At 40.6% G+C, this 27710-nt stretch overlaps 1 protein-coding gene across 2 annotated transcripts; it reads left to right on the forward strand.

Annotated features, from left to right (window-relative positions):
• Positions 1-1061: 1061 nt before the first annotated feature.
• slc38a3b (solute carrier family 38 member 3b) lies at positions 1062-26690 on the forward strand. Of its 2 annotated transcripts, XM_062403534.1 has the most exons (17): positions 1063-1323; positions 10095-10250; positions 10556-10576; positions 10722-10803; positions 10903-11018; positions 13494-13567; positions 13738-13830; positions 14957-15038; positions 19499-19581; positions 20652-20710; positions 21087-21263; positions 21407-21486; positions 21583-21683; positions 22402-22526; positions 22619-22763; positions 23892-23995; positions 24118-26690. In XM_062403534.1, the coding sequence occupies exons 2-17, from the start codon at positions 10147-10149 to the stop codon at positions 24220-24222; spliced, it is 1551 nt and encodes a 516-aa protein (XP_062259518.1). In that variant the 5' UTR covers positions 1063-1323; positions 10095-10146; the 3' UTR covers positions 24223-26690. The 2 variants fall into 2 exon arrangements, with proteins under 2 accessions (XP_062259527.1, XP_062259518.1); XM_062403543.1 differs by lacking the exon at positions 10556-10576 and having other exon boundaries at positions 1062-1323.
• The last annotated feature ends 1020 nt before the right edge of the window (positions 26691-27710 follow it).

The following is a 27710-nucleotide window of genomic DNA, read 5'->3' on the forward strand; positions in this document are numbered from 1 at the left end:
ATATTGAATAACCAAATAATATGTTGATGTTAGGGTTAGTGATGTGATGGGCTCTTCTGGACCAGGTAGGGTTACTGATTCTCCCTCATCTGTTTTACAAGTTGATGGCCTGATCCAAGATAAAAGAGAGCTGCTACCCTGAGCTGCTTGCTGCAGTTCCCTGTCCTTCTGCTTTTGGAGTCTCTCTTTTCTTGGCATTATGCTGCAAATTTTGTAAATGAGATAAATCAATATTGTGCATAATTATCAAGAGTGACTTAAATAATCTCTATAAAGCTGACAACACAGTACACGCAATTTTTTTTTTACTGTTTTCTGACAGAGTTGAATCATAAGCAGCATTACACTGGTAGTATACCACAATATACCTCACCAGACTGTCATGTAGCTCAACTTAAGACCTACCTTTCTTTTCAATAATTATGATTTTAAATTTAACAAAACTAGTGAACTTGTCTTATTTGTAGAACAGTAAAACTGCCTTTAAATTAGGAAATTAGAGAATAACCCAGTACTTTTCCAACCTTGTCTTTACGCCTTACAAGAATCACAGTCTGCTGTGATGTCCTGAGGCTGCCCCCTGCTGGCTGCCGGGTTCCTCTGCTGCTCTAGCTTGGTTTGTGCAGCTTGTGATTAACCAAAGATGTCCATAAAAGAAAATCTTTAATATCCTTCAAGGACAATTTGATGTACAACCAGCAATCATCAATTAATGACAGAGAGAGTAATTTGTATTCTTAAATATTATTGATGAATGAAGAAAAAATTGGGCTCCAGCAGAAGGTCACTTTTCTTATCTAGGGCAAAAGGGCCAGTGCTTGAGCACCACTAGGGGTCTATCTGTGCACGTGCCTGCTCAGGAGACTTAAGTGTGATCCACTCAACAATGATGAGTCTCTGAGTAGTGGACTATATTCTGGAACTTCTGTCATAAATGGCCTAATGCATTCATCCCACAGCCTGAACTGAGACCTCCACTGTCTCTGCTTCCCTTCTCAACTCCTGCAGGAGCAGACCTACAGCGAGGTTTGGGGGTGGGTGCAGAGGAGGAGGAGGCGGACCAATCGTGCGACCCCCACAGATGAGCTCCAGAAGGTTTTACAATGCCCAGCGTTTCTCAGAGCGCATTTTGCAGCTGCTGACTTGGAGAGCGACGGAGCCGACGTGCGTAAAACACCCGTAAATGTAGATCCAGCCACCGGGCCGAGAAGAGAAGAGAGACAGAAGATACAAGAAGGAAGAAGAGAGTCACCTTTCATCACATTGTTCCAACACTCACCGGAGGACTTAACCTGAAAGCTTCGAGAGGAGAGAGAGCATTTGGTAAGACCGAAGAAACCTATGGGGCTTGTTTCCTACTAGAAGAAAGACCACTACGCTTTGTTTACTGATATGATCCGGTTGTACTTGACGTGGTCTTTGCTTTTAGAAGTTTTGAAAGGTGGATGCTTGTGAAGTGATATTTTAAAACCTGGAGAAATTACGCCTTTTCCCCACCTCGTATGTATATAGTAGCCCAGAGGGAAATGCTGTAAACATACAGCCCCTTATGCATGTATGGCCTATATGATCACATGGTGGTGTATAGTTGGACATTGGGCTTCGATCATTAAAGGCAAAAAATCGCATGTTTGTTCATTGGCGAGTGAGCGCCAAGTCCAGATGTCACGACCATGTGCTTCAGGGAGTTAGTGACAGATAGTCGCTCATCCATTGTCCTGAACCCCGCTACAGGTCGAGTCCTTTCTCTCGTTGGGAGGATGAGCCTGGAAGTTAAAAGACAGACGCCACCGATGAACTGAACATCTGGATTAATAACGTAGTGCCGTCCAGCCAGATGTTTCCAGCTTTATATTTTATTTGGGTTTGACGAAAGTTTGTGCGTAAATGTGCCCAAGATTCAGTCCTTATGCGAGGTTTTTTTTTACCGGCAGTTCCATGCTGTTTATCGATGAACAAATCGATATTCGTACACGTTTCTCTGAAGCATGTGCGTTTTTTAAAAAGCCCCTGAATCGTGGGACCTTTCTGTACTTTTCTCAGTCTCCACCTCCAAGTGACGGTGCCGTGCAGCCACATGACACCGGGTTAACGAAGAGCCAGTTTCCTTTTCTACCTCTGGCCACCAGAAAACGTGCCCGATCACAAATTATCGTTTTCTCCTCTGAACAATGTTCAGCCGCACTGGTAACACGTCTGAATGTTCTGCGCTGACACCAGTTCAACAGCAGTAGCTATAACAACCAGTAGCAGCCTTTTAAAGCGCTTTGCTGGTGTAATTGCAGGCTACAAATAGGCCTCCCATGTGGAGGAAGTGTGGGAGGTTTCTGCTGAACATGATCTGTGCGAACTGAGCGTGTTTCATTCTGTAATTAGTATGGGCCCAACAAATATGTATTTTAAAATCACTTTTTTTTGTTACTGAATGAGTAGATTTCTTTTGTACCCTAACGGTTTTGTGCTTTTGTATTTTTCTTTGAGCAGTGAATGTTTAGGTGATTAGTTTAATGCTCCAATGCATCAAATCAAATGTCTTCCTTTGACTTAGCAGACTAGTCATTATTCCGGCTTTTCATACAAAGATGTCCTGATTGGTTGATTCCAGCCTCTTGATTATGAGGGTTTGCTGCTTCCTCTTTGTTATCTGCCATTAAACTGAAATCGCCGGTTTATTGGCTGGAACATTGATAATGATGGTGTTCATTTCTAGATAAAAAGGAAAAGAAGATAATTGTCAGATTATAAAAAGTAATCACTATTTGAAGTCCTGATATTATTAATGTGTCAACTAGGTGAAGGCTAAATCAGTTTTTACAGGTTACGGAGTTTACAGGTAACTAGCCCCTTAGAGGCTGCCTCATAGCAGGTGGTCAACATTCTCAATGATAATTCTAACAATGTTTTTTGCACATTTATTAGTTGTCTGTTGGGACTTTTCAAACATTCTCAAGTTTTTCGGAACCAGCTTCATGTGTCTTGTGAATGTGAAAGATTGGAATCATTTCCAAGAAGGTTGAGCTTATATTTTGAAAATGGTGATTTTGCCATTTCTGGCCTCGACTGGTCAGGTAAAGTTAAACAAGGCACTTTAGCCACAGTCCGAGTCAAAGTGATCCCTCGTCATCAACTGTGGCTGCACTGTTGAAAGCATGGAACTACCTGACCTGAAATATCGTATTAAAGTATCAAACATAGAAAGGGTTGGAAACTTGTAACTAACACGAGGAGGGGGGGGGGGGGGGGGGGGACAAATAGCCTGTGTAGAGAACCTTTGTGTGTATTCAAGGCGATGTGGGCCAGGGAGGGGAGGTTTGTTTCTGACTTTGCCCCCTATCTAAACACAAACACCCTACATGGGTTTTCATGCTGGGTTCATCGCAGTGGAGAGTGAGCAGATAAGCCCGACCGCGGTCAGTGACCTCGGTGAGCATGTGTGGCGATCGGAGTGGCCGTGAGTGTGAGCAGGAGCTGGACAGGTGCGCGTTGTGTGGAAGGCCAGTGTTATCAATGTGGGAGACAGCCAGCTGTGCTCCTCAGTCACTTCGGGCAGACCCGTGAATATCGGTGCTCATTTTGGCCCAAGTTTCAAATATCAAGTATCACGCCCTCCAGAGGTTATTATTATCTTTGCCAATTTGCGTCACCTAAAGCCTGTTGACATTTTGAGCACCACCACTGCTCTTCATCAGAAAGAATTGGACCCTGTGTGTGGGAGTGGGGGTGTGTGTGTGGTTTTATTAACTGTGTCAAGAGGATGTTAATCCTTGTCATGTGCTGTTGTCTGTTTATATTGATATCACTCGAAAGTCATTGTCCTTTGTTGACATTGGGTATTCAAGTGGAGCGATTCATTTAAGTACAGAATGTACTCGTTGTAGATATGAGTGAACTGATGTAATCCACCATTTCAAAATTTAAATGTTCTCCCTCCAGGCTCTTCTGATCTTAAACATTTTCTTTTCCAGTGATTTGCTTGAACAAGTTATGCTTTGTTCATCTCTTCCTATATCTTTTTTTCCTCCTGGAGAAATTAGTCCCAAATATGTTCTCTTAAAAATCTACAGAGATCTATGTGTAACTTTATGTGAACAAGAAATAAATTCCTGTAAACCTGACAGGCTCCAAACTCCAGTGTATATTGAATTTCAGCTATTAACTGTTATATAATCTGATGTAATGATCTCTCTCTTAGACTTAGACTTACACTTTAGTTTCGAACATTCAAATCTTAAGTTTTGACCCGAAAAAATCCTGGAACATGTACATGGCAGCAACAGGCAGATAGTTACTTATAGATAGTTAAAGCAGCTACAATCTACATTTGTATTTCCACAATATGAAATGATGTGAAAACCGTATGACGTATGGTGTGATTGGTGTAGTCACCTGAATCGCTGACTGCCTTCAGCTACTCAAAGCTTTATAGGGATTTTCTTCTCCATCATTTCCGCGATGATCTTTGACCACTTAAGAAACGATTTGTTATCACAATATAACGTGACCTTTTTGAGTTGATACAGCAAACTACAGCTTGTTGGGTGGCAGCTGCTTATTCACATATCTGGTAGACCCAGAGCAGTATAACCATTAATTTAGAGAAATCTTTGTGTCCTGTCAAATTTTAGTCTGTTTTCCACACTCTTTTAGCTAAATTTTTGGTCTCCACCAACTCCTGTGGTTTCTATCTGGGTTTTTCAGCGCCTTAATTTTCCACTGTCATCCTCACCAAGCTGCTGACTGTGTCTCTCCGGTGTTTTGCTGCTGCACAGGAGGCACACGTTGTTTATTATAGCCTTTTAACAGCTGCTCTGGCCAATCGATGAAATGAGGTCGATGAGAGAGAACCAAAACAATTAGCCAAAATGTGTTGCAAGGTTCCATGCAGCTGATTATCAACACAGATCCATGTGAAAACTTCTCTGTGGGGTTGTTATAATGAGTCACTTTCAGTAGGTCAGACATATTGGTGACGGCTACTTTAATGTAGCCTACTGGTGTGAATATTAATGTTTTAGAATGTAAAGCAGATGCTACAGCCTACAAACATTTCATCATGAATTATTATCTTTACGATTTTAGTTAATATTCTGCTGCTGATATTAGTATCTGATCAGATTTATTAACGGCTTGGTTGTGCTGGAAGAGGCTCATTGATATTGATAAATTACGTTCTTTCATTTTATGATTACTGGGTTCGCAAGAGACAGAATTTATTGCAGGGTTTTTGCTCAGCATTGCACAGGTTTTCCTTATTTGGTGTCCTCACACTGTCTTCAGTGATTCGGTACTTGTGAGTTGGACATAGAGCTGTTGTGTTTATGGTTGCCTGAATTCAAGGGCCAACGGATCTGTACCAGCATGATGCTGTAAACAAAAACTGGGTTGCAGTCATATCCATAACTTTCTACAATATGATTGAAACATTTGACATTTCTGATATGCATCTGTCAAGGCAAATTTCACTCCTGCCTTCATGTTGCAAATGAACTGGATTAAGATATCAGAACAGGCTTATTCGCTAGTTTGATGTTGCCTCACAAATCATCACTTTTACAGCAGCTCAGCTCAATATTCCCACCTTGTGTGAACACAGATAGTTGTGGCCGCTTGTTAAACAGCCTATTAAACTGTATCTTGGCTCAATATCTCCCTGTGAAACCGCTGCTTCCTTTTATGACCTCTTAAACTATTCAGTCAGTCTATGTGCGGAGACAACCTGCATATACATCCACATTCATTCTGCAATTATGCTTTAATAAACATTGTTTTGACTTCCTTTTATATTGGATATCATATCCTAGCACACCTTGAATTGGCAGATTTTGCATTCATATTGTATGGAGCTGCCACACAGTCTTGAGAGTTGAGTTGTCTATCAAAGCATTTTTATACAATTCGTTTTTTGGATCTACACAAAGTTCTCTGTGTGTGTTTGTTGTTATGCATCACACGACATCCACAAATTTAGCTAGCATGTAAATAGTTAAATATGTCAATACTCGTAAACCCTCGTGTAGCTGTTTACTGTCACGTTCATTAAGTTAGCACTCAGTGACTTTTTACAGTAAATGAAAAAACATTTTCATCATAATAAAATGGGTCATAAAACAAATCTAGCTAGTTAGCGGTGGGTTGCGATCCATAAATGTTGCATACTGCCATCTACTGGTGAGTGCTTGGTGTTCCTGCACTCGATAAATGTTGCTTCACACGAACAAATTGACTTACAAATGATCTACATGTTGTAAATCACAGGCACAGATAAATATTAACAGATTCAATATGACTCAGAATTTATACGTGGGTTTCGTTTTTGTACAAGTTATGCAACACAACATTTTTTCTGTGGAGTAGTTTTGTGTTTCACCACCATAGTGTTCCACTGTCCCCAGCAGGCACGTGGCTGAGGATGAGCTGGTGCTGCCAGGCGCTCTTGGCTGAACCTTGTGCCTCATACACCACCACATGGGCATCTCCTCGTGTGCATGTGCTCGCCCACTGCCCCACACTCGTCCTGTGCCTCTCCTGTTTTATATCCAACTCTCACAGCAAGAGATGGGAAGTAATCGTTGAGAGTGCAGCTACAGTTCTCCTCAGGATAAAATCCTTTTACAGCTGTTCCCTTCCCTCGCAGAAATGGAAAAAAAGAACGAACAGCTTATCATCGTCCCCTCGCCCACCTGTTCAAACATTTCAAATGTCATGTCAAGTCCAGTAACTTAGAATTGCACTTTTCACTCTTGTGCCCCTTCATGGCCGATTGGTTGCGTAACAGAACTCGCTGTGGGCTGCAGGAGAGTGCACAGGTGTAAGGTGACCCTCCCCCCCCAATGGGAGACGAGGATATGCTCATAGGGCATTTTGCCAGATTCACAGGAAGCAGTATTCTGTAACAGTAAATATAGTTCCAACAGTTTTCTGAGAACATTTCATCTCATGATGTAGAAACCGTGTGTTCCTTATCACCAGTGGATGAGCTATACTCCCATCTGTTGGGTAAAATTGCAGATGTTCTGGAAAAGAACATTTTCACAACTTGGCAGCTTTTACCGTCAAGATACCGAGTTTTTTTTAAATTTTATATTCTGATCTTGATCCGTTGAAAACCGCAGGGAACTCCCCAGGATACAGAGAGGTGAGCAAAGAGGAAGATGACAGTCAGCAATGTCAAGTGTTAACTTTATCTCTAACTTTTGCATCTCCTTCCACCCCCAAAAAACAATGAGTAAATGTCCCTTACTTTGAACCAAAAACTTTTGCATACATGGTTTTTTACAGTAATCCATTTGTACTGCTCATTCTTACCTGGTACTAATACACATCAAGCTGCATGCATACAAACTGTTATGACTATATCGGAAAATATAAATTTAATCTTTTGTGGGGTTTGGTTGACTTATAAACTATAAACCGATTTAATTTGAAATATGTGTTTTCAATTCACAGCAATCCGTCCCTTTCAAGTACCAGTTCTGTCAAGTCTTTAACAAGCTGTCTGGGATCATCTTGACAGACATGTTTATGGAGTCACATTTAGTTGAACTGTTTTGTGCCTCCCCTTCACTCGTCATCAGATTCCATTACGCTGCAGGAATAACCCCACCGCTGAGTCTGTTTAGCTCCCTGATCTGAACATGTTCTAGTCTGTCCATGTCAGATGTTTCAGATCTGTCACATGGATTTACACTATTGATGGACCAGGCACAACTGCAAAGCTGTGCTTGGTCCATCAACAGTAATGTAACAGTAATTTGAATGTTTTAAAGTTCAATACCTTTAACAGAGAACTGCAAGGGATCGATGTGGCCATACAGGTATTTTGGATTTCTGAAAGGCCCAGTGAACTTCTGGAAATATTTCATGTTATTTCTCTAATCATTCCATTCAATAGAGTTTTTTGTAGTTATAAAAAAATGGCAGAATAAGTAAATTCATTATATGGGGCTTCCTCTGCTTGTTGGCTTTTTGTTGAGTTGTCTCGCTTTGATTGCTGACACGGAGAAGCAAGTGACAGTTTTTCTTTACAGCCCCTTAGACCTTTTCAGTAGTTGCATTTATCCATATTCAGATTCATAGAATGAACAGAGATGGCCATTAGAGCTTTAGAAGCAATAGTTTTATTTCAAATATAAGTTTCTGAATGGAAAAATGAATACAATATAAACCTGTATTTGTAAAAAACAATATAGAGCCTACATGAATAAGAGATGTAGATTTATAAGAGAAGAAGGTTTTGCCTGTCAGGTTAGTTGGTTCTTCTTTTGTCTTAGATGAACCTTAGTAATAGATAGTTGCAGATAACACAAATTTTATTTAAACAATGCATGGAAACAAATTGAATTTCACATACTTTCCTTCACAAAGGTCACAGATAAAACAAGTCACCAAAGAAACAGTTTAACATCCGTTTGCAAAGATACACCCCATGTGCTATAAATGAGGTCTGATAAATGACGCATAGCTACAGTTTGGTATGGCAACAAACAAGGGATCCTATGGGTGGAAAAAGGCCGTAATGAGCTTGATGCTCTATCCACTGTAAATACACTGTCCTCGTGTTGTTCCTGTCGGCTGGGATACGTCTCCTTCCACTGTTTCCTGGTTCTTCAGTTGTGTTATTCTACCTTCCTGTGGTTTTAAGGGAAAGTTTCAGTCACCTCTATGCAAATCTACCATTGCATGTGTGTTGTAATACAACAAGAAGAACTGACGTCGGGGGCTTTTTACATTTGAAGTTACCTTTTATTCCATATTATGTTCAATAGGTTTAAATAGGATAATTTGGGCTTGGATTAATCTTAAATTTCTTTACACTACCTCATTATTGTGTGGTATATTGCATCCACTGTCACTTTGTTTTATGCCTCTCAAGTTTGCTCTTTAGCTGCAGTGGTTCCGTATCAATGGCCACTCATGAGCACAGTGTGAATGACAGTAACAGTGATCTTCTGGCAGAGAGGACAATGTGAACAAACGGAGGTGCTGTGCACTGGACACAGCAGAAGCAGCAAACAACACGCTATTGTCTTTGAGTGATATGGTAAAGAGGATTCACTGGGGTTGTGGATGTAGATGTGGGATAATAGTTTCCTGATTGACAAATATATGTCTTAATATCGTAGCAACAGCAAGTACAAATAAAGGGAAAATGAGTAATTAAAGTATAACATTAAAGACTGTTTTGCAACCTGCCTTGTCTGTAATTTCACAGAGCTTATTGTTGTGAGGGATTTGTTTTTGTTGGATCACATTTTTCGCTTAAATCCGTCATAAAAACAGGGCAGTAACACTGAGAATCTGCAGGCTTATGACTTTACACAAAAGACTAGAGCAAACAAAAATCAAATAGACCTTGGCCTTTGATCGTGTGGACTGGACGTGTTTGCCTTGCTCAGTAACAAAGTTCTGGAAAACACAAAGAAGTTTTGTCATATTTTCCAGCATTTTATCGCAACGTGTGATCATTTACAGCTGCTGTCTGTCGGCAGAGGTTTCAGAGAGTGGATTGATGAGAGTGTGAGCGGGGCCAGGCCCCGGGTGTCGGAACACACAGCGTCAACAGCACGAGTTGGTCACTCTAGCAGATAAATGTTAGATATAAGGATTCATGACGCCTGAGACTGAGGGCAGGGTTTCAGAAACCTGACATGCCTGGATAGTAACTCCAGAACTATTCCTGCTCGACCAAACATAAACCTTCTGTTCACTCTATGACACTGTAAGTCTGTGGAATTAAACGGAATTAAATGGCCACAGTGAACAAGAATTATGATGTATTTTCCACACTAATATAAAACGGCTGTCTAAGATCATAATGTTGCTCATTGAATAGGAAACGCAATCGTCTAAAACATGAAATATTCAGAACTCAATAATCAGATATGATTGACAATGCTGAAGAATCAACAAAGTATTTAAAGTGAATATATATATATATATATTATTTTTTTTCTCATCTCCCATCATAGGAAATTGACTTGATATAATTCTAGAGCCTTGCTTTGTATTTTAACTGAAAACTATCTTCCCTAAACAAACAAGCCTGCAGATCTGTTATCTGTGTGTGATAACAGTCTTTTCTGCTCTCACCCTAGATATTCAGAGCTTGGTCGGACACAAACGAGCCCAAAAGAAACGACTTGAATCATGGAGCCTGCTCATTCAGAGGCGAACATCATAGCCAACGGGAAAAGCCACGACCCCGGGGACGACGCGAGTGTGCCAATGAAGTCATTTCTCGAGGAGGATCAGTGAGTGTACTTCGGTTGCTCCACACGGACACACACACACACACACACACACACACACATGAATGGCTGCTCTGTATTGCTTCTATACCGGTAATCGCATTAAGCACAGCATGTGTCCAACACTTTTTATACTGTCTGCCTGTATAAGTTACACTTGAAAACCCCACTAAGCTAAAGCCACAAAATGCTTTTGTACCTGTTTGTCATTAATATGAATTGGATAATGAAGTGTGACTCACCTCCTGCACAACCTTCACTCTTTTCTAAATGCATGTGCTCACTTCAATGGGTGGACCCCTATACAGAAATGGCACTCAAACAGTCAGGTATGTTTGCTCCCACTGCATTTGGTTTCATAATGCACACAAATAAGCTTGTCACTTTAACCCCAGTCTGAAGCAGATGCATGTGCGTTTTCTGGCAGTAGAAAAAAAGACCCTCACTTAACAGGCCAACATTTTCCCACCGTAGATTTGATGACCCTGACGTAGGACTGGAAAATGAAGAGTTTCTGCCCAGTGCTGATGGAAAGAAACCCCAGCGCTTCACAGACGTAAGTGTTGCCAGACTTTGCTGATTTAAAACAACAGAAAGAACATTAGGTTTTTCATATGTCATATAATTATTGTATGTTTTTGTTTTTTTCCGTCAGTTTGAAGGAAAGACCTCCTTTGGCATGTCCGTCTTCAACCTGGGCAATGCGATCATGGGCAGTGGAATCCTGGGATTGGCCTACGCCATGGCCAACACTGGCATACTCCTCTTCTTGTGAGTAAATAAGAAAGAAAGAAAAACAGAGGCCATTTGCCAAACCTAAGCTTGAATCTACCCCATGTTAAAAAACGGGTATAGATCGTTGCGGTCAACTTATCTGATGATATCAGAAATCTCTGTCTATCTCGAGAACCATTCATCTTATCAGCTTCACCCTTGGCATGTGTTTTGTTAAAGGCCCAAGGAAGTGCAGGGTCGATTTAGACATGCCATACGTTCAATAAACAGGGGACCAGTGCTCTGTACCACACAGCGGCTGGGACCCCACTATGCAAGTGATGTGGTCGAAGTGTGTGTTCTCAAAAACTGCAATGACAACCGATTCTCCACCTCGGGGGTTCTTCCTACTGAGGCGAGCTTCACTGAACTTTGAACAATCGGGTGAACTGCCCCTTTGTGCAGCAGCGGTGACGCAGGTTCGTTTTTCTGTGGACTGAATCCTGCATCCGGCCTCAACTGGTCGCGACGTGTTTACTGCAGGTCGCTTCTCTAGTTTCAGAGAGAAAAGCTGCTACCGGGAATCACCACAGGCCAAACAAAAAGAAGCACATGCCCTAAGCAGTATGAAGTCATGAGTATTTCTAATGTACATAATGGGAACGTTCCAGTAGCCGTGAGCTGTACTGGTTGTGTGATGGTGGTGGAAGTTACATATAGAAGTGATATATTGTCTGTCATGACATCTGCTAACATGTTCTGTCCCATGATATGGTCGTCTCCCCTAGTGGCCTTTATCTAAAGCACCCCCCCCCCCCCCCCCCCCCGCCCTCGTTGCCACATAGAGACACCAGAAAGGCCACAGCTCAAAATAATCAAACCTCCAGACCCTGTGTGAGGCATCTGGTTGGCTCATTTAACTTCCTTCTGCTCCATGCAGACTGCTGCCGTCAGGACACCACCCTGCTGGTCTCGCTCTTATAGTCTGTGTTTGTTTAGCTGCAAAGCGAGTGGCGGGACAGGAATAGAGACGGGCCTCAGTGTTTCCCTGAACTGGAAGAGTAGCTCCTCTGATGAAGAGTAGCTCCTCTGATGAAGAGGAGCCGTCTCTTTCTGTTGGGAGTAAGGTCAGCGATGTTCAAACTAGAGCTGGTGACTTTTGATTTGGAGTTACAGAATCATTGTGGCAGAAGGAGCGAGAGACTTTTCTGCCTCATCTTAGCGAATTTTGCTGAAGCTGTGGGTTAAAGATCATCAACACCATTATGACAGCGTGTCCAACATTACACACAACTAATTGCAAATCAAAGTGGACCACAGAGATAATATGCAAACCACAGGAGGTCCATGCCTCTTTTGATAACAAGCACAAGACTTATGATCAGGCTGTGCGTTAAAAAACATATAATCCCCCATAAGAATAACATGACATTTAAATGAAAAGCCACCTATCATTGAATATGTTTTGAAAACTGTTTCTCATTTAAGCATTTTGTGTTCTCCCAAGAAATGTCATATTTGATTTGAGTATTATCACTTAAAAAAGATTCGAATTTAGTCTAATTTCTATTGAACAGAGAACACGTTAATTCCTACAAAGGCTAAATCCCTAGAACATGTTTATTCCCTAAATTGTACATTTAATTAAACGGAAATGAAACAAACAAAAATCAGTTTCTTGTATATCTCTATAAGCTCTGTAATTAAGTGAGAAAGTTCACTGCATAGGAACTCTGGCACATTCTTAAGGGCACATAGTCACCTCTGTGTGTTTTATTACGACATGTTTGTTTCTTGATCCACCAGCCACAAAACAAACAGACGATCTCAGCGCTCGTCTGGATATTTCCAGTGCAGAAATAGAGCCGCCATGAAAGGCCAGGCCACATGCTGAATATTGCACCAGGGGGTCAGGATCCAGAGAAGGAGATCCTCTTCTTTTAGACATGGCATCAAACTCCAAGGGATTTTTTTTCTCACGGGCAAAAATAAACTTTTGTTTGTGAGTTGAGGTAGCTCAGGTTGTTTTCTGACAGCTTTTCAGTGACATCTCAGGGCTTACAGAGATGGGCCAGAGGAAAAGACTCCAGTTGTGTCTTTACAAGGAACACATGAGGAATGCTGGGAAAAGGGCTGAGAAAGGTGATTGATTTGGGCTCCCCCTGGGACTCGGCAGGAATGCTCATGTGAAAGTCCCTTTGCCTCTGTAGGAGGGACGCTGCGTCTCGTTAGATGCAAGGGGTTATGGGAAATAGCATTTTCATCATCCGTAGGACTATTGGCTCTTATCAATGGAGTACAGTTATATTCATTTTAATGACAAAGGCTTAGCATTTCGAGAATGCTTCCTTGTATTTCATGTGTATTATTCGTTTCAACTCTTGCTATTGTGTTACAATAATACAATTAGCATTTGAAGCATCAGCTCCAGGGGCTGTTCTCCAAACTATGCAGATTTTGGAGAAATAGAAAAGTTGACATGAAAACAGCAGCAAAACAGTGTTTGACTTTCCTTGTTGTGTCGTTTCTCAGGTTTCTTCTGACTGCAGTAGCAGGGTTGTCATCTTACTCCATTCATCTGATGCTCAAAGCCTCGGGCATTGTGGGTAAGCCATAAAGTCTAAGTCCTCTGTAGGGAAATAGTGCAACTACATGTTGCACGATTATATTAGTGAAAAGACAATCAATTTAAACCTCCAATATTTCTTTATTGCGTTGCCCGAAGAGACATCTCAACATAACTAAGCAATAAGTATTGTTTGTAATGTGTTTACAGGGATTCGAGCTTATGAAGAGCTGGGCTACAGAGCCTTCGGCACTCCTGGAAAAATGGCCGCTGGTATTGCAATTACCCTGCAGAATATTGGAGGTATGGAGTTTAATGTGTTCACAACACACCTTGTCACTTGTTCGCTGAAAACCCTGCTGCAGAAAACATTAATTACACATCATTAAATGGATCAGGGTTTATACCCCACTGACCCAACCATCACACATCCTTATGTCCTTAAACCACCAGTATTACTGGGGCTTTGTTCAGGCGGTACATCTCTTCGATTGTGAGGAATAGGTTTTAAGAGCAGAGCCAAAGAGACCTGTTGTTGTTAAACTGCCTAAACTGCTGTGTTCCCATGATCATCCAACCTTTTTTGGATGTGTCTGACCAAATCTCTGTTGAGACACATTGGACTGTGATTACTTTATTTCAGCAGGATTGTGCGTTACATCTGTAGCGCTCAGTCAACATTTCTTCATTTAGCTCAGCCCGTAAGCAGGACTAGCCAGACCTGATACCTCCGCCAAGGCCCGGTAGTCCCCTCCAATTCTATGAAGCTGCACCAAAGTTCACACATAACAGTTCCCTACGTTTACCCTGATTAATTTCATCAAGTTCCATCAAAAAAGCCAAATATTGTATATTGTAGGTGAATGGGTTCTTTCTTGGCCCATGTTCCATCCGTCTAGGTTCAGTAATGTGTAATCTTACTGACAAACCAACAAAGATGATACTATTTAAGATCATATTTAATATCACATTTCCCTAAAGCCAGAGATTTCATTCAATTGCTGGTTTTGTCAAACCAACCGTCCAAATCTCAAAGAAGTTTCAATCGTCTAAAAGCAGCAGATCCTTATGTTTGTGGAGCTAGATCTAGAAAATGATTTGTATTCTTCTTTTTAAAAAACAATACAATTTATTGTCAAAGTAGTTGCAATTAACAGTTAACTTTCGGTTTTATTTCCACTCAACATAACCTAACCTCTGCAGGGTCCTGAAATTCCCAGAAAACATTTTTTTGCAGGGGACATGACCTCGATGTCTGCAGTCGCACCGCACCAGGCTGCTGCTCTGTCACTTACACAAACACAGCGTGATAACTGTTTCTGTGTCATTGGCTTTGCTGATGTCTGTTTGCTCATGTCTGACAGTGCACTCGCACTCGGCCACGCTGGGCCACACATGTTCACGTTTCCTCTGTCCTGTCCCGTTACAGCCATGTCCAGCTACCTGTACATCGTCAAATCGGAGCTACCGCTGGTCATCCAAACGTTCCTGAAGGCCGACCCCAGCTCTGAGTGAGTGTTATCTTCTACGAGCTTTTCAGCATCAACACCCCTGCGCTGCTTGTGACAGGGCACATGACTCCTGCCTGCTGTTGCCCAATAGCTCAGACTCTGTGTGCAGGGTCAAGGGGCCTGGCAGAGTATGTGGGCAGGGAGTATGTCAGTTTGCACCATTCATTGATTCGGTCAGGTTGGGGGTGTAATGAGAACGGCGGCTTGTAATTGGCTGAGTAACAGCAGGGGGGGGGTGCAAGTTGGATATCAGACAGTTGTGTATACACTCAACATAATCCTTGGGTAGTCGAGCTCTGTTCACATCAGTCTTGCGACAGACAATCTGCATTGAGCCATGGAGGACTCTAGTAGTTTCCATAAAGTTGACATTTAATATTCTAAGAACTAAACTGATGCTCAGAAAAGCACATATCTCCTAACACCACCAACAGGCCCCTATGAAATGACCTTTGCATTGCATTAGGATCTGCATCAAATTACATCAGAATCCTATACATGCCAGATCTTTCTCATCTAATAAAGACAAGCAAAAGATCCTGTGCTCACCAGAATCCGTCTGGATCCACAATCTTGACCTGCAATCTTATTGATTCTTTAGGAACTAAGGAGCCTCTTTGAATCACACGCAGATGTAACCAACAATAACCTTGTAGGCGACAACAACCAGACGTTTCCTCTCTGCATGAGAGTCCACTTCCTCCCAGTCCGTTTGGTTCTTTCTTCAGGTTTAACTCAGTTTCTTGCACAATCTATTCAAAGTCCTGACACAGTGATAATGTGGTGCTGATGATCCAAAAGATGAAGAGGTTTTGTGAATTGTGAAACTTATACTAGAGTTTAACTTCACAAAATGCTGCACAATCCTCATTTTAATGATCTTCTGGTATTCATCAAATCAAATCAAATATCAAATCAAATATGCTATATACATTTTATATAAAAAATTGCCATTAACCCAGAGTGTAAGAAGTGCAAAGGTTGCAGTAAAATGACGTGTAGTTTAAGATTATGACTTACTTCTCCTTTGTAAGAGTCTTTGATACTCGTATAAACAACCTCTACAAATGAATTAAATCAAGGTTATAGACCGACCTGCCTCTGAAGGTCATGTCCTTACCCTCTATCCCTGATCAGTTATAGAGTGGCACAAACTCATTCTTAGAGCTGTGTTTGTGTGTATTCATGTCAGGGTCAGAAGACAAGCTACAATCGCAATTGACGTATGAAGTACTGTCACTCTCTCTCTCTCTCTCTCTCTATGTCTATCAAAAGTGCACACACACACACACACACACACACACACACACACACACACACACACACACACACACACACACACACACACACACACACACACACACACTCTAATGACAGCAGCAGGTGTTGTAACATCGATGCCAAATTCCGAGCATAAGGACGGGTCAGCTCAGGGCCAACGACTGAGACAGGCTGTTCATTTCCACTTGACGCACCTCTTGCTGCTCAGATGTGTGGCGTCAGGAGAACACGGTGGAATGACGGGCGGGTGGCGGGTGGCAGGGCTTTATTTATGACCTGTGGCTCCTTAAATAGTCAGCAGTGATGTGTGGTAGATGGATCGACAAGCACCTTTCACTTCAAATTCTCCGAGGGGAGACACAAATTGTTTACAGCAACACAGGAAGACGCACGTGTGCATTGTAAGGACACGTTGGTTTCCAGTGGAGCCGGTAAGACGATAGTTGTCGTTTGCAGTGGTCGCATTGGGAGACGTTCAGTGGCAGGGATTCACTCGCAGTTGAACTTCAGACTTGGACTTGAGTCAGGTGGAAGTCACAAAAATAGAAATGATATTTGATGCCGATTCCAAAACACAAATACAGATATTTGAGAAAGGGGGGAAAAACTGACATCACTATAACAGCTGATCGTTATTTTACAGTAAAAACCAACCACATCAAGTTCCATAAATATATGTTGTATTCTGCGTTTGTTTGTGTATTTATTAGTTAGCAGGATTACACAAAAACTCAACAACCGATTTCATGACATTTGGTGGAGGATTTTGTAAAGAACCCATTAAATGGTCGGATCTGGTCCAGGGGGCGGATTCACTTTCTTTAAGAGAATAATTTGTGGATCTTGATGTATCAAATCAGGCCTGTTTAGAGGGGAGATAAAAGGGATCCAACTTTAAATCCATATGTAGTCAATTAAATTTGTATGTAGGTGGTCCAAGCTCCTTGCTAGTTAAAGAAGTGTTCATAAGAACTGTGCTGATAGGGATTTTACAGTTTAAAGTATAATTAAAACAAGTTCTAAGTAAGGAAAGTAAAGTCAAAAAATACACTTGTCGCCAGTTCCTGTCGTCGTGCAGTTTGCTCCATGTATCTACTTATGAGGCCTATGCATTACAAACACTCAGCAATATATTAACTCATCCTTTATATGTGATACTTATGAAGGCTTGTAGTGCGCCCTTGGCTTGTCCTCTGTAAAGTGAAGCTTGACTCGGTTCGTGATATGACAGTCCCTATACAGCTCTGGATTCTTAGTAACCACATCTGAAAGCCGATCATCAGAAATGACCTACTGACGAGGGGTCCAAATACCTACGTGACGTCCCCATGCTTTCAAGGGACTCCTCCACACACCCACAGGCACACACAGGCACACACACACACACACACACACACACACACACACAAAGAAACAGATAGGCGGACTGATCTCATAGATCCCTGTATGTCAGGCATGTGGCTGATCCCACCAGTGGTGCCTCGATCAGAGGTCAATGACTCACCGGCTGAGCGGCTTGACAAAGGGGCAGTGGGGCTCAAAGGACAGGATTTAGGGAACAGTTGTTTTTAGCTTGATGTCTTTACAATCATTTCTTGTTATGTTAAAGATTTATATTCTTTGCTCCTGAATAGGTAGATTTTCTTTTTTATTGTTGTGTCATGCATGTCAGTGCATGTCCCAGTCTAAATCACCATTATTTAGAAAAAGAATGACAAAAATAGAGTGGGAGCATCAGTAACAAAAGAGATTTAGAGACAACTTAAAACAAGCCAATTTATTAGCATTTGAATTATAAGAATTAAAAAACGACCTTTCCCTTCTGTCATCATCAGTGCAGCGGGACATTTCTGTATTTCAACCAGAAATTTCTTTTAATAAAGATGAATCATTGTCACATGTCATATTTAACCACTTTTCTTAAAATGTAGTCCATAACTTTCCTCCAATTGTGTTCAAGCTGCATGATCAATTATTTCCGCACTTATATTGTTATTCAGCTTCTTCAAAAACAGCTTGAATTTCTGTAGCTCGGGCAGACTTGAGGGATTTACTCCAAATAAAAACCTTCTTACTGAGGCTGTTTTCAGACGTATGAAGCACACGACTCCACAGTCTCATCATCATCTCACATTTCCTTCATAGTGATCCATGAATCCAGCTCAACCCCGAATTGCCGGGAGCAAACGTGTCAAGGCCCAAAACAGTGTGCAGCTCTACACTCCTATTTTACATTATTTAAATCTCCCACATCCCTGAAGCATAATTAAACATGGGAGCGACACAAGCGTCATAAAGTTAAGGGAGACATACAAGAGACAATTTGTCCAGTAAGTAAATTTGCGATTGTCCATTTAAAGGACAAAACAAATTACATGACAATAAACAAACTGTTCAGTTATAACTGCGTAGGAAACTACTGACGTTTCTCATCTTCTTCCTGTGATATCAGGAGCTGGGGGTCACGATGTCAGAGCAACACAGAACACAGTGACATTAAGCTTCTATTCCAACACGTGTCAAGGACTCAGGGACTTATATTTTATAAGTTGCTGTCACATTTTGTTTAATGGGGCATCCACAGGTGGTCATACAGCAGCAAGGTCACTCATTGGATTTAAATGGGAATCTAAAAATTGTGCAGGTCATACCATCCCCCGACGTTTTTGGCCTTGATTCAATAGAGGGAATCTATTTTCAGGTGTTTTAAATACAGGAGAAACAGGAAGCTCGGGACCGAGAGCGAAGTTGACTCTGGATATATTTGCAGACTCGTCCGGTGCTTTGAGATGCGTCGGCTCCTCCGTGTCTTCCTCTTCTGAGCTGCAAACTTCCACACAAATCCTCCTGTTGACTTATGTATCGGCCTATTCCAGTAAACTGCTGTGGAGAGCAGCACAAACAGACACGTTCCTCCACAGTCTTCAGGCCGAGCACGCTTCCAGCAGGTTGCTGTTGCTGTTCAAAAATACACAACATCAACCACATGTTTTAATAACCTGGTGACATTCTGTGGTTTTATAGTTTCTTCTTTTACAAACTAAAACTTTGCAAAACGGAACTTGTGAACCAATTTCTCGCCATCTTTCCAGTCGGTGCCTCTCCTCTCTGTGTGTGTTGTGTCTCTGTGTCGGTGTTTGAAATACTGAGCTCATGATATTAAACCTTTCTCCTAACAGTTTGTGGTACATGAATGGAAACTACCTGGTGATCATGGTCTCTGCCAGTATCATCCTACCCCTGGCTTTAATGAAGCAACTCGGTGAGTAACACAACATCTGTCCCTTACCATCTGCCTCAGTATTTGTTTATTGAGACGTCTCCATCCAACCCAAAGGACTATTAATCTGTTGGAACTGATGTCAATGAGGGATTAAACATTTGTATTTTAAACTTATTTCATCTTCTCAAACTGCAATCCAGGCCCAGAGAGCTACGGAAACCCATTTCTGCCAAGAAAAGTAAAAAATGAAAAGTTAACAATGAAAAATATCAAAAACACTTGCGGTTAATAGTTTACAAGTGAAGTTATGACTTAATTAAACAGAATTAAGAGATTTTAGGCCCTTTTATTGGACAATAGCCCGACCGAAGCAACACATCTCTACCAAGAAACTGCTTATCTTTGTAAACGCTCTAATTTTTGCTTCAGGGACACACTTCCTGTCTCTAAAACATTAAGAGACTACTAGTCAGTGCCGTCGTTTCACTTCACAGTCCCTCAGGATATTTGTTTGTCTTTATTTGTTTGTCTTTATTAGTTTTATTGTGTAGCTCTGACCAACTTTTAAAACCATAATTAAATTGTGCTATATTTCCTCTGCGGTACTCCTATCTTACCCAGGCATGTTTCTTTTCAAGACAGTGTTTCTATCTTGAGGATTTCCTTATTAAGACGATGCTTTCTGTTGACCTTGAGCCACCCTACAGTACATAGGGACATTTTGATGGAGCAGGTGCCTGGAAGTCAGGCAATTTGTGTGTTTTTATCCCACCACAGGCGGCACGAACCAGCAGGGGCCCAATTACACATCTTCTGTCCTGAGATGATCACGCCCTGTATCCCGGTCTGAGCTGCTCGCTTCAAAGTCAAATAAACAGTCCCTCTCTGCTCTCATTGTGCTGTGAGGTCGTCCACAGGGCCAATTTTGTGGGTGTTATCGCAGAAGCCGTGTTTATAGAACAGTAGGCAACCCGCTTACCGTAAACTTTGTTGAGCCTCTTGTGTAACGAACAAAGCTTCCACAGCTCCGAACAGTACGCGCGATCAAAAAGGACCAGTATGTTTTTATGGAGATGTGTCAGTGACGGCCTTGTCGTCTGTATTTTCAGGTTACCTTGGCTACACCAGTGGATTTTCTCTCAGCTGTATGGTGTTCTTTCTCACTGCGGTAAGTCGGTGCCGCTCACACACTGGAGAATCATCACAGTGACTCCTCACAAGAAGCCTCGTAGGCTCTGGCACGTCAACCTTGGCACATACGCTTCTCGCTTTTCCCACTCTTGCCTCTTTCCCACACTCGTCTCTATTTCCAGTGGCATGTGGTCCTGTTTGATAAGGCGAATATAAGAGCTGCTTACAGACATCAAAGATCGGGTGTAAAATCTCGGAGGCTGGGACTCGCTAATCTGATGTGAAATGGCCTTTTTCCCCCTTCGAGCTTGTCGCCAATGGTTGAGAGGTCTTGTTTACTGACTCTGACACTCCCCCTCATCCACGCATCTTTTCTCCGCTTTCCTCTTCCATTATTCTCCTTCTCTCTGCAGGTTATCTATAAGAAGTTTCAGATTCCCTGCCCGTTCGAGGAGTACTCAGCCAACAGCACTGCTGCCCACCTCACCATGAACGTCTCTAGCCACGGCCACGAGTACACCAATGGTGTTGTTCACGCAGACGATGACGACGCCCACTGCTCCCCACGCATGTTCACCATGAACTCACAGGTAGGCGGCTGAGGTCTGCAGATGCACTTTGCATAATATGAACCTTTTTTGTACATCGAGTTCTGCGGGTGTCCTCAGTCTGAGGTTGCACACTTATTTTGGGAGGCTCCTAAGCTGTCATCTGTTTACGTGTCTCTTCACAGACGGCATACACCATTCCCATCCTGGCTTTCGCCTTTGTTTGCCACCCTGAGGTCCTGCCCATTTACACCGAGCTGCAAAAGTGAGTTCATCCCTCTGTAACCTGCAATATTTGATAACGTGTCAGTGCAGAATGTGACCTTTGTGAATTTGTGATTTTCACCTCCTCTGATTTCAGTCCAACAAAGAAGAGGATGCAGAAGGTGTCCAACATCTCCATCTTAGTCATGTACACCATGTACTTTCTAGCAGCTCTCTTTGGCTACCTGACCTTTTATGGTGAGATCAGCTGTCCTCAGCACCTCTTTAGGACCTTGTGTTTCTCAAATCACTTGTTTGAACAGTTTTCCTTATAGTCAAATGATACAAAAGAGATGCTTTTTGGAAAAGATAAAACATTAACTCATCTTGCAATGTTTAAATTTTGTAGCAAATATTTCTATTTCACTCCAAAAAAAGTTTATAAAATTTCTGTATACGGTGACATGTTTCACACTCGAAACCATGTTAGAAAATCTAAAATACGGCCCGTAAGAAAACATGGCTTTGATTGTGTCAGGAGGGGGCGCTGTTGTCTGATTTGTCCCTAATTTGTGATTTTAACTGATAAGACACAGTTTCAAAAATACGTCTTAAATTGTACTGCAACATTTTGCAGTGAGTACAAAAGCAGCAGAAAGATCAAATATTTTATCAATATTTTCCCGAGAGAAGATGATCTTTACATTAGTTTTCTCTTGAATAAAATTCCCTATTTTAGAAGTATAAGTATTTTGATACCTTTTTAATTATTTATGTTAGAATTTCTCAGTTTTAACAAAAATTAATTGACTGAGCTTTGCAGAGAATTTACTTATCAAATTTTTCCTTCACTTCACACAGATCCAAAGCTCCCTCTTGTGGTGACTCTTTGTCATAACAATATGCTCCTGAAGGTATCACTGTTTGACTTTTCAATGATATGTAATAAACGTTTCTTCTCCTTGTATTCCTGCAGACAAAGTGGAGCCAGAACTGCTGCACACCTACAGCCGCATCGATCCTTACGACACTTTGATCCTGTGTGTGCGCGTGGCCGTCCTCACTGCCGTCACCCTCACTGTCCCCATTGTCTTGTTCCCTGTAAGTGGATTGTTGAGTTTGTTCCCTGCAGTGCTCGGTGGACATTTAACTGTTGCATCCTGTGATCATTTATACGTTTGCTCTGTCCTCAGGTGCGTAGAGCCATCCAGCATATGATGTTCCCCACCAAGGCTTTCAACTGGCTGCGTCACACTGCCATCGCTGTCGTTCTGCTCACCTTGATCAACATGCTGGTGATATTTGCCCCAAACATTCTGGGCATCTTCGGCTTCATTGGTTAGTATAAAACTGGACTTTTACAGAGCCAAAAAATTATATTGAAAATAAGTGATGACCTACTCCTGCAGCCCGGGCCATTATCATAAGCTCCTACAGTTAACGTCTGGACTAATATTTTACTTTGGAAAAACTTAAATAACAAAATTGCATTTCATGTCTAAAAATCACAACTCAACCACTTATTGGACAATAGGTTCCATTCTACACACGCGTGCTTATTGGTAACTTACTTGGTCTCTGTTTACAGACTGAAGTCTCCTGTTTGACATGATGGTTCGTTCAGCCTTTCTAGTTGCTGGCGCAAAAAACAAAAACACACCCATTATTAGCAAAACTAAAAAACGTGACTTGTGCATGTTTGCTCACTGACAAATTGGCGGCCTGAGTCAATATTATTCTCGTTCTCGGCCCTCAGATCGGAGGCCATGTTTCACAGGTCAGAGGTGGAAGTTAAAAACATTTAAGTAAAAGCTTCGCCAAGGACACCTTCAAAGAAACGGTTTCTGCCCTGACAAACACGCCGAGGCATTTTAAGTACGCACGTGAGAGTACGTACAGAGCGTACTTTAAGTACACATGATGGGAGCAAACAAATACAGCTCACACAGTCAGGTGATGAACTATACGGAGCTGATTGCAGCAACCTTTGTTCTGTATTTAAAGGCTATAATACTAAAATCTGAATGAAAATGAATGCAAGCAATGAAAAAGGAATATTCCTGAAAAAATTCAAAAAATGATAAATCAATAGCTACTTAAAAGCAGCCATTATTATTTTTGAAAAACTTGGCAACACTAAAAATCTTCATCTTGTCCTCTGTTGAAGAATCATTTTTAAATTTTACAGTGTTTATTTAGTACCATCTGTATCGGAGATATATATTCATGACTGAGCCATAATACTGATAACATTTACTAAGAACATTTTAATACTTAAAACTCCATTTATGACATTTCCCATGATCATACAGTTTCAGTTAATCATTGTAGATGATGCTTGAGAATTTAGCCTATTTAAGTAAAGCTGTTCAAATGGATCCTCAGATCTGTCACTGCATTCAATAAATCTGTGTATAAAGTTATAATGTATGATCTTTGACCTCTCCTCCCTCGTCGTGTTTCCAGGTGCCACGTCGGCTCCATGCCTCATTTTCATCTTCCCCGCCGTTTTCTACATCCGTATCGTCCCCAAAGAAGACGAACCCATGAACTCCGCTCCCAAGATAATGGTGAGGCATTGAACGCTCCGTCGTTTTGTTTTGAACAATTCATTTAACTTGGTGATGAAGACCTTATGTTTCCTTGATAATGAATCTTCTCCACCTCCACTGTGCTCTTCCCTCGTTCTCAGGCTTCCTGCTTTGCTGCTCTGGGTGTCCTCTTCATGGTGATGAGTCTGAGCTTTATAATCACCGACTGGACGATGGGGAGCAGCCATGCCGCAGGAGGCCACTAGGGGCTGCTACAGTGTGTGTGTGGGCTCAGCAAACGGGGATAAAAGAACTGGTCAATGTAAAAACGAAGCACTATCACCTCAGTGCGGACACACTAAAGTGCTGGGCAGCACACAGCCGGGGGCTTGTAACAGTAGACAAACGTACAGTATCGAATGTGGGTTGGAATCACATTGGATTGACCAAGTTGAATTAACCCTTTGACACTTATCCGAACAAAATCCTCTCACAACATTGTTCAGTAATTCAATTTAACGCAGTGCAATGGTGATAATGTAATTTATATGAATAATCAGGAACAAACAGGGTCTATCAGTTTTTTTTAACCATCATCTGTTTGCATGACAAAGTCCTCGCCCTCGATGGAGAAATGGTCCTTTCCTGTTGCTTCCTCTTTATTTACACACAAACGGCCGCAGCGGGTACTGTCTAGAAGAAAGTTGCTATGATTGTGTTTGGGGCTGGAGACAGGAAGGTGTTGAGATGCACACAACAGATGATTAAATAACTTGCAAGTTATTTTTTCAGAAAAGTATTTTTTACAAGATGCACAAAACAGGACTCTCCCTGAACCATTAGCACTCTGAACTTTAATGTAACACAACAAGTGCTTTAAAGCCTTAAAGTGGGGGCGACATTTTATTTTCATGATCTGTCAAATCCCAGATTTCTTCTTCTTATCATTATAATTATACAGTTTAAACTTTTATTTCTAATTAATAAATCAGCAGTATTTTTAACCAACACAGATGACTTTCAATCTTTGGGACAACACAGTAAAAACAGAAATGTATATTTATTTAGCTTCCGTCAGTGTTTTTAATTTCAGATATTTAACTACTGTATATGATGAAGTTAATTTTGTTTTAGCTAACAATACAGTATATAGTTAATGGTAGGGTGTTACAGGCTGACGATACTTGTTACAATATGAATAGATTGATTTGAGAATCCTTTATAGATTTTTTTAGCACATATGCCAAACTGTGACATTAAATATGAACCAAGTACAGTTCAAGTTTACCCCGACAGTTCACTTTTCATTCTAGCTCATGAGCCTATTTTATTTTTTGATTATATTCACCTTTATATTTCCCATTAAGTCCTTAGCCCTACATTCAGAATATGATATCCTGATAAGTGCTTCATATTGTGTATCTACTCGTTCCAATACATTGTGAAAAGTTTATGATATAAAATATGGTTGTTTTTAAATCTTTGACCCCACCTTAAATCAAACTCTGTGGGTTTGTACCATGCCTGGCCAAGCAACATGAATTTATCAAAATAAACCCACTGGTGGGTCTAGTAGAGTTCATCAAGCTAATTTCTTTTTTTAATTAACTATTTTGTTTTGTTTTCACACTTAGACTTGAAGTTAAAGTTTTGCATGTTGTAATGTCCAGTCCGTCCTCTAGTTGATACAGTGAGCTACACAGTGAGAGATTTTCCGTCCCATGTTGTTATAGTTGTTATTTTAATACTGTACAATTGGCATCTTAAAGTGAAGTGGATTGGAGTCCCAATCTGTGCTAGAGTTACCATAGTGTTATATTAGTCTTTTGAAGCCCTTCTTAAATGTAATGTTTAAACATTACTGTTGTGATGTTCAGTCAGCGATGACACTTTCAATTCAAGGTGGATTTAGGGATGTGGAAGATCACTTCCAGACGGACAAATTGGGGGTTCACTTTTTACAGAATACCTATTATAGAATGGAAATATTTATATACACAAATGAATATGTTAACAAAACAATGCAACATTTTGAGCTTTTGAACACCGAGAAATGACAAATACTTGGTGCTTGTAGCCAAAGATGGTTTTATATTGTAACACGCGGCTCTCAAGCTTCAGAAAAGTCCAGTGTAAATCATCGCTTCTCTCGTTTTATTTATGTATCCTTCTATGATTTTTGTTGTGTTTGTTTAAGGATTTCTGATTCCCGATCGAGGTATTTTTTAACGGACAAGTTTTGATCAACAGCAGGAGAAATATTTAGTGAACGTATCAACCTCGGTCCCCGCTTTTCCATGTGTATTTTCCGTGGCTGCTGTGGTGTAAGCTACATGAAGGGTTACTTTTGTCATGTTAAGTGATTTCTTCACTGTAGGTGATCATGCCAAAATAACAACTGACTACCTACTGCTTTGAAATGCCTTTAACTTTGGAACAGGTCCCACAGTTTAAATAACAGACACTATATCAAATATGCATTTTTCCTGTAATAAAATCTCTGTGCTATTTTATTATAGTCTAACTGTTATTTGAGATGTAAATTCATGAAATGACAAAACTATAAGTAAATACTAAAATATATGGAATTCTGGTGAATAAGATGTGGCTTGATATGAATGATGTACATACATCTAAACCTTTTATATTTGTGATGCATATTTACAGTAGCTTGTAAAGTGTAAATAGAAGGGACAGTTTTAGTTTGGCAATAAAATAATTGTAGATGTTTTAACATGGTCTCTTCATTTACCCTTTACTGAAAGAATTTTTTTTAAAGAAACCTCCATCTTAGGTTAGTGTTATGATACCAGATATCACAATTAAATGTCCTCAGTTTATGACTGGCATTGACACTTTTTGTGTTTAAACTTTTCTGAAATTGTACTTCTAAATATGCAAAGTATGTCACTTCACAGTAAATATGTGCTTATTTATATAATTTCTAAAAATATGAACATTGGAAAAAAGATATCCAATTCTTGTTTCATCTTGTTGACATAAAAGCAAAAAACATTTTCTGTTTATAATTTTGACACATTACAAATTGGAAAATACTCTCAACAGTGTGTGAAAAAACACATTTGATTAGTTTTTATAAATAAATGTTTATCAGGCTGTTAATTATACATGAATATAAACCTCTATAAAAGCACTCAGGATATTGAAAGCAATTAAAGTGGTAAGTCTGATAAGGGCGACTGAAGGTATCATTTTTGTCTCAGATTGAGAGAGAAAAATATATTTTTGAGAAAACGGCCTTTCATAATTGAAATTTACAAAACCAAAATGTAAAAATTCACCAGTGACCAATGCATTAAAAGTGTCTTCATGTTAGTTTAATTAACTGGATTTGTTATCTGTGTTGATGTTAATAAATTTATTTTATAACTTTGAATAATTTATATTTGATCATTGTTGTAAATATACTAGTTTCACCCCAAAACACACACAGAGACATTTACTTTAGTAGATGCATAGTTGAAAATAAGAGTTGGTCTCTATCTGATCAATGTTTTTATCTGTCATGCTAAACTGTGTTTATAAAATAACACTGAGCCTGAATTGTAGGTCATCGTGATCCCTGGCTCTGACATTGTTGTATCAACACACGGCTGGTTTTCACTGTAACAAAGAGGAAATATCTCATTCAGATTTGTTTATAGACAAAACATTAGGGATTAGACATGTTAAATTTCCAACAGCCCAGGGAATCGAATCGCAAACTTAATGCAAACAAGAAAAAAATGAACAG

This window comes from Platichthys flesus, chromosome 2 (genome assembly GCF_949316205.1).
Source record: "Platichthys flesus chromosome 2, fPlaFle2.1, whole genome shotgun sequence".
Lineage (NCBI taxonomy): Eukaryota > Metazoa > Chordata > Actinopteri > Pleuronectiformes > Pleuronectidae > Platichthys > Platichthys flesus.